The sequence below is a fragment of the Grammomys surdaster genome, unplaced genomic scaffold (genome assembly GCF_004785775.1).
Source record: "Grammomys surdaster isolate TR1022 unplaced genomic scaffold, NIH_TR_1.0 343, whole genome shotgun sequence".
In the NCBI taxonomy this organism is placed as follows: Eukaryota; Metazoa; Chordata; class Mammalia; order Rodentia; family Muridae; genus Grammomys; species Grammomys surdaster.
The window spans coordinates 3,902,934-3,909,788 of record NW_021604762.1 but is presented as its reverse complement, the minus strand read 5'-3'; the positions used below and the strand labels follow the sequence as shown (position 1 = coordinate 3,909,788).

Genomic DNA, 6,855 nt, shown 5'->3' with positions numbered 1-6,855 from the left:
ACTCAAAAAGTATACAACACGGGGGTAGGAAATAGCTTAGTTGATAAAATGCTTGCCACACAAGCAAGAGCTTTAATTTAAATCCCAGAACCCTCACAAAATGCTGGGCGGAGTGGCATACACTTGTAATCCCAGCACTGGGGAAGGAAGACAGAACCAAGCTAACTGGCAAGCCTCAAGTCTCATTTTATACGCTGTCTCAAAAAACTAAGTAGACGGTGTCCTGAGGAACCATCAAAGCTGACCTCTGGTATTCACTGATAAACATACAAATACACACTCACCTGCACACACACATACACAAAGTAAAGGATTTGTTCAAAGGTCATGGAAAACCCAAAGAAGCTCCGAATGGCTAAAACTGGAATAATCTGAATAAAGAGTCCACACTGATGTAAATAACTGGATAATTATGTAACAGAAAAGAAGGGTAGCTATTCCGTAAAAAATACTTACTAATATAGATGGAATGAAGGGAATAGGATACTCACCATTAAATGAATATAACAGAAATAATTGGGTTGAAAATTTATCAGGCTCAAGTTTGATGAGAAACAATATTTACATAATTGCAAAGTATCTGTAGAGCATATTAATGATTAAAAAATGTAAGCCAAATTAAGGGCTCACACCTGTATCTTAATACTCAGAAATCTGAGTCAAGAGGATCACAAGATAAAGGCTTGCCTAGGCTACTGAGTGACCCCCAAAAGAAAATAAAAACAAAAACTGGGCTAGATGTATAGCTCAGGGATAAAGCTCTTCCTTAGAAGGTACCAGTTCGTTTGCTTTCCCACGGCTGTGATAAACACCATGGCCAAAAGTAACCTGCTTTGTTTTTTGATTTTTGGTTTTTTTCCTTTTCTTCTTCTTGCTTTCCTGAGACAAGGTCTCACTTGAGACAATGTATCCTTGACTGTTCTGGAACCAGCTATGTAGACCTGGCTGGCCTCCCAAGTGCTGGGATTAAAGGTGTGCACTGTAACAGCTGGCCTAATAACCATCAATTGACAAGACAATTTAAAATCACCCAGGAGACAGACCAGGGATATCTGAGAGGGAGTTTCTAGATTGGGTTAATGGATGTGGGAATCTCCCTTAAATATGAGTGGTATTATTCCATGAGCCCCAGATGAATGAAATGGAAGAGACAAGCTTCCCCATGATGTCATCCCCACTTGGAAATGAGAGCCAGAATGAATATGTATTTCACTAAGATGCTTTTGCTAGGTATTTAGTAACACAACAAAGCAGAGGCTGAAAAGATGGCTCTGTCATCAAGGACAAACTTCACTTCCAGAAGACCCAAGTTCAACTGCCAGTACTTACACTGGACATGACTTCAACTTTAGAATTCAATACCTCTGACTTTCCCAGGTATCAGCATGCCATGTACATATCCACACACATATACTTTTACTTTTGAGACAAAAACATACCCACTTATATATACATTTTTTTTTTAAATCGGATCTTGCTTTTTGTTCAGACAGTAAATCAGACTGGCCTTGAACTCACAGGGATCCACCTGTTCCTGCATCTCACATATAACTAAAAACAGTAAAATGAACCATTGAAAAAAAAAAACCGTAATGAATAGTAGTAATGTTGCACACCTTTAATCCCAGAACTTGGGAGACAGAGGCAGGCAGATCTCTGAGTTTGAGACCAGTCTGATCTACAGAGCAAGTTCCATGACAGCCAGGGCTACACAAAGAAACCTTGTTTCAAAACCACAAAACCAAACAAACAAATTTAATAAATTTGAATAATCTGGGGCTAGAGAAACAGCTTAGCAGTTAAGAGTACTTGTTGCCCTTGCAAGGGACCCAGGTTTGACTCCTAGCACCCACAGGATGGCTAAAGCACACACAAAGCTAGCTCTAGGCAGTCCAACAGGCATGCACTTAGTGCACATACTGCATGCAGCCAAACATACACATAAAGTAAAATGGATAAAACCTAAAAAATAGAAAAACTGAAAAAGACCTAATCCAAGGTACTCCTTAAATCATTCATTATCAAACAATTTCAGGAGTAAACAAATGAGGGTAAATTAGGAAAAGGCAAACGTATTTTTATAGTAAATATGTAACTATACTTTTTTTTTTTTTAAGATCAGCATGCCTCTGCCTTGTGAGTGCTGGGATTGAAAAGGTACACCAGCACTGCCCAGCAACCTATTTTTGAGTCTCATAAAAAGCTTAACATTCATAATAGGCTGGGAGGTGGTGGCGCACGCCTTTAATCCCAGCACTTGGGAGGCAGAGGCAGGCGGATTTCTGAGTTCAAGGCCAGCCAGGTCTACAGAGTGAGTTCCAGGACAGCCAGGGCTACACAGAGAAACCCTGTCTCGAAAAAACAAAACAAAACAAAAAAACATTCATAATAAAATGAAGTATACTTACCCTAAACTGTCCATATAATGATATCATGGAAAAGAAAAGAACAACAGCCAGTGGACCCCAAAAGTCAGGATTGTCTCTCACCACTTGTCTATTAAAACCAACCGATGGCATTGGCATCAAAACACAGCGGATTTTATAGTAAATATCCTTTAGATCAATGTCCAATTCTTCCCTATAATTCAAAAATAAGATTCTTAAAAAATGTAGTTTTGAATAGTAAAACAGGTTTAAGAGAACTTTAAACAAGACAGTATGATATCCATAAGTCAATATCTGCATTTGAAGTACGTATTAGACTGATTCCATGGTAAACAATAATACCTCAACCTTAGAGATGTTGAAACATCTCACAATCTTGCAATTGCTGGTGTTTTGAAATTGTTAGCAGTATGGAGTGAGAACAATGCTTCCAGGATCTGCCTCTGTCCCAGTACCGGGATAAAGCTGTATGCCACGTTGCATGGAAATAATTACGTTTTAAACCTGAATTTCAGCCTAAATACTCAAGAATCTCGCCTCTTTTAGATGATACTGATTATCTGGGATAAGAGCCTATCTGTTTATGTGTGTGAGTCTCACTGAGTATCCTAACAAAGACCACCTGTCAGTCTCTAGAGTGTTGGGATTACAGGAGTGTGGCAGCAGAGTGAATCTTGTTGTGAGTGAATGTCTGTGTAAGTATATGAACAGCTCTGTGTGGTCAAACTGCCTGCCCTTTGTGGGTCCAGAGGAAAGGGGTTGAGTGTTCTTCTCCATCACTCTCTACATATTCCTCTGGAGAGACGGTCCCTCCCTGACCTACATCTAGGTTTTCTGGGGGTAAACTCCTGATTCTCATGTTTCTACCTCTCAAATACTGAGATTATAAGCATAGTACAAAGCCTGGCTTTCAGGCTTTATAGATTTTAAGAAGTTTGTTTTTTTATGAGTGTTTTATCTGGGTGTATGTCTGTGTAATGCATGAGTGCCTGTTGCCCTCAGAGAAGAATTTGGATCCCTTAAAACTGAATTACAAGAGTTGTGAACCACCTTGTAGCTACTATGAATAGTGCTTTCAACCACTGTGCCATTTCTCCAGTCCCCATTTTAAAAATTCCTGACAACCACTGGGGCATGTTTTTAATCCTAAAGACTTGGAAGGCAGAGGTAGGCAGATCTCTTGAGTTCCAGGACAGCCTGGTCTCAGAGCAAGTTCCAGAACAGCCAGGGCTACACAAGAAACCCTGATTTGGAAAAACAAAAATAGCCCGGCGGCGGTGGTGGTGCACGCCTTTAATCCCAGCACTTGGGAGGCAGAGGCAGGCGGATTTCTGAGTTCGAGGCCAGCCTGGTCTACAGAGCGAGTTCCAGGACAGCCACGACTACACAAGAGACCCTGACTTGGAAAAACAAAAACAAACAAAATTCCTGACATCCAGGTTAAAGAAACACTCTTTCATTATTGCTTCGGTTTTCTTTTGTTTATTCCTGAAATGGGGTTTCTCTGTGCAGCCCTGGCTGTCCTAGAACTCTTTGTAGATCAGGCTGGCTTCAACCTCACATATATCCACCTGCTTTTACCTTCTGAGTGCTGGCATTAAAGGCATGCACCTCAGCTGACCTGCACTGCACACTGGTTTTTAAAGGGACAGGCAAAACTGAAAACTGCAATTGTTTTTAAAGATTTGTGTATGTGTTTCTGTAAGCGTATGAAATCAGACTCTGACAGTGTCAGATTCTCAGGAGCTAGAGCTATAGGCAGCTGTGTTTGCCTGACATGGGTGCTGGACTAAATTCAAGTTCTCTGAAATAGCAGGAAGCACTCTTAACTGCTGAACCATCTCTGTTCTTCACCAAAAGCTTTCTCTATTTCATCTCTATTGTTTTTTCACTAAAAAGGATAAGATTTTCCTCATCTGTCTTTAAAAATATCGAAAACTGTAAGCATCCTACAGATTAGGTCTTAAAAACACATATTACATACAAAAGTGGCTTGTTATCTTCAGGATCCTCATCTTCAACTTCCAAAAGCCAGCCATAGCCCCTTTGCCTCAGAAATGTAGTAGCTGTAGATTCTTTGATATAATCTCCACTTACATCGAGGTTTAATTTGACATCTGGAGCTGCTATAGAACCACTGAGATCTTAAGAGAGAAGACAAATCTGTAAACCAGGGTGGAATGTGCAAATCTGAACCCGAATGTACATATATATTCAAGTAATTATCATTTGCCAATCTCTGTGAACATCTGCTATTACATATGTATATATATAACCTTCAAATTTTATCAATGAAAAAAATTTCTCATCAATGACAGACACTGTACTACTTTTCATTTTACAATTAGAGAAAAACAAAACAAAAGAGAAGAGGTGATTGACAAGCCAGGTACAATGGAACATGCCTGTAATTCCAGCACTCAGGGGGCTAAGGCATGAAGCCCAAGCTGACCTCAATTTCAATACTTAGCCAAGGATGATACTGAAGTTCGGACCTTCCTGCTCTACCTCCCAAATGCTAGGATGAGTCACCATACGCACTATATTTATATATTGCTGAAGATTAAACTCAGTCTCCTGCCTGTTATCAACTAAACTGCAGTCAGTCCTAAGTCATACTTTTTACGGCAAACATCATCCCACTGAAATTTTTACGTTATTCCTATCAGTCCATTATCTGGTAGGATACATCTTGTAAAATATCATCTTCATAAAATTTTCCTGATTTTGTTGTTGTTTTGTCTGAGACAAGGTCTCACTTTAGTCCAGGCTGGTCTTTAACTGTTGTTAGTCCCCAGGTCTCAGCCTCCCGAGAGAAAAGATTACAGATGTGATCCGCCTTGCCTGGCTGTCTCTGATCTAGTTAGAAAGTATTTTTTTTCTTCTCTTTAAATCTTTTATGAAATTCTAAGCCAGTGCTTCCAAAAAATATTAATGTGTTTATGAATTACCCAGGGACCCTGATAAAATATAAATCCAGATTAAAGGAGATGATACCTACATGTGTGGCAGGTCATGTTAATTGTGCTGGCCTGTAGACATGAACCAGATACAAAATTATCCATTTGTCTGACAGAAACTGAGGACATCCAGTTATTCTAGAGGCTAAGGAAAGATCACATGTTCATAGCAATATTGGGCTACACACTGAGTTCAAGGCCAGCCTGAGTAACTTAAGTGTGATTGTCTCAGACTAAAATTTAAAATAGGGGCTGAACTGTATGTGGTAGTATATGCCTTTTATTCCTGAAGTAGGGAGGCAGAGGTTAACTTTTCTACACAGAGTTCTAAGCCAACAGAGTGACATAGTGAGATGTTGTCTCACCTTTAAAAGAAGAAAAAAATACAAAAACCAAAAAAGAATAAAAAAATCAAGGAAGAAACAAGTCATATTTATAGAAATCAGAATTCTGAGAAACTTTACACTCATCTCTAAACTGAAATTTCTTTTCTTTCTACTTTGTTGAGGCAGGGTTTCAATGTGTAATCCTGGCTGGCAGAGAACTTTGTAAGTATGTAGTCCAAGCTGGCCTTGAATTCAGTTATCGATCTGCCTCTGCCTTCCCAGTGCTGGCATCGAAGGGTTCATCACCAGACATGCCCTAGTCTCTTCTATATCGAAATCAACTTGTCTTTTCATATTGGGCAGTTCAATCTGGTCCCAGGGAAGTAAATAAAATTAAATAAAAGCAAAATCCAAAAACAGGTTACAGGGAGTTGAACTAAGGAGTGCGGGAGAGATCTCGTACAGCAGAAAAGTCTTTTTGTTTTGTTTTTGTGTAGAGCAAGCACAATCGCTTGCTCAAAACAGTACAAGCCAAGTCTGTAGAGACTGTTGGGGGGACTTAGTTGAATTCCTGAAGTTTCAAATGCTCCTAGAGTTTTCTGAATACTATGATCAAACACTACAAACTGTGTGGACATAGGGATCTGGGCAAGAGATCAAATTCAATTTTTTAAAAAAGCACGTCTCCTTTGGAGGAAGTTCTCCTTAAGCTGCCAAAAGTAACCTCAGTGGGGAAAAAGGTTTTCCTATTAATAGCAGAACAACACAGACCCACTTTGTCCTCACTCTTTGATCCCTCACTCTTGAGTAACTGCGGAGCAGAGCATTTCAGAAAGAAAACCTTACACAGATCGGCGGGTTCACTTGTGACCCAGACACCCGGGGACTCAGCCCGCAGCCTTGGTGGTGTGGCGCAACGCAGAGCCGGCACCCCGCACCCTCCCGAGTCACCGGAGGCCTCCGGGAAGGCCCAGGGAGCACAGGGGCGGAGTCCCCACTCTGCCACCCCCGCCCCGGAGCCCCGTCAGCCTCGGCCTCACCCTCTGCGTCCGCCGAAGAGACAAAGGTGAAGTCCCCGTTGGCAGGCGCATAGGCTGGGGGCGGGCCCGGAGGCTGCATCCCGCCGGCCTCGGAGCCCGCGGCGGTGCTGAGAAGCGGCTGGGCCCGGGCCTCGGGGACGAC

General features: G+C 41.3%; 1 protein-coding gene across 2 annotated transcripts in view; it reads right to left on the bottom strand.

The window, feature by feature from the left end:
* Positions 1-6,826, bottom strand: part of Yipf4 (Yip1 domain family member 4) — a 10,539-nt gene extending 3,713 nt beyond the window's left edge. For both annotated transcript variants that reach the window (XM_028778998.1, XM_028778999.1), the window contains exons 1-3: positions 6,714-6,826; positions 4,372-4,531; positions 2,409-2,580 (exon numbers count right to left, since the gene is read on the bottom strand). In XM_028778998.1, coding sequence (XP_028634831.1) covers positions 2,409-2,580; positions 4,372-4,531; positions 6,714-6,792 — 411 coding nt within the window. In that variant the 5' untranslated portion in view covers positions 6,793-6,826. The remainder of the gene's footprint in view (positions 1-2,408; positions 2,581-4,371; positions 4,532-6,713) is intronic.
* Between the last annotated feature and the right edge of the window lie 29 nt (positions 6,827-6,855).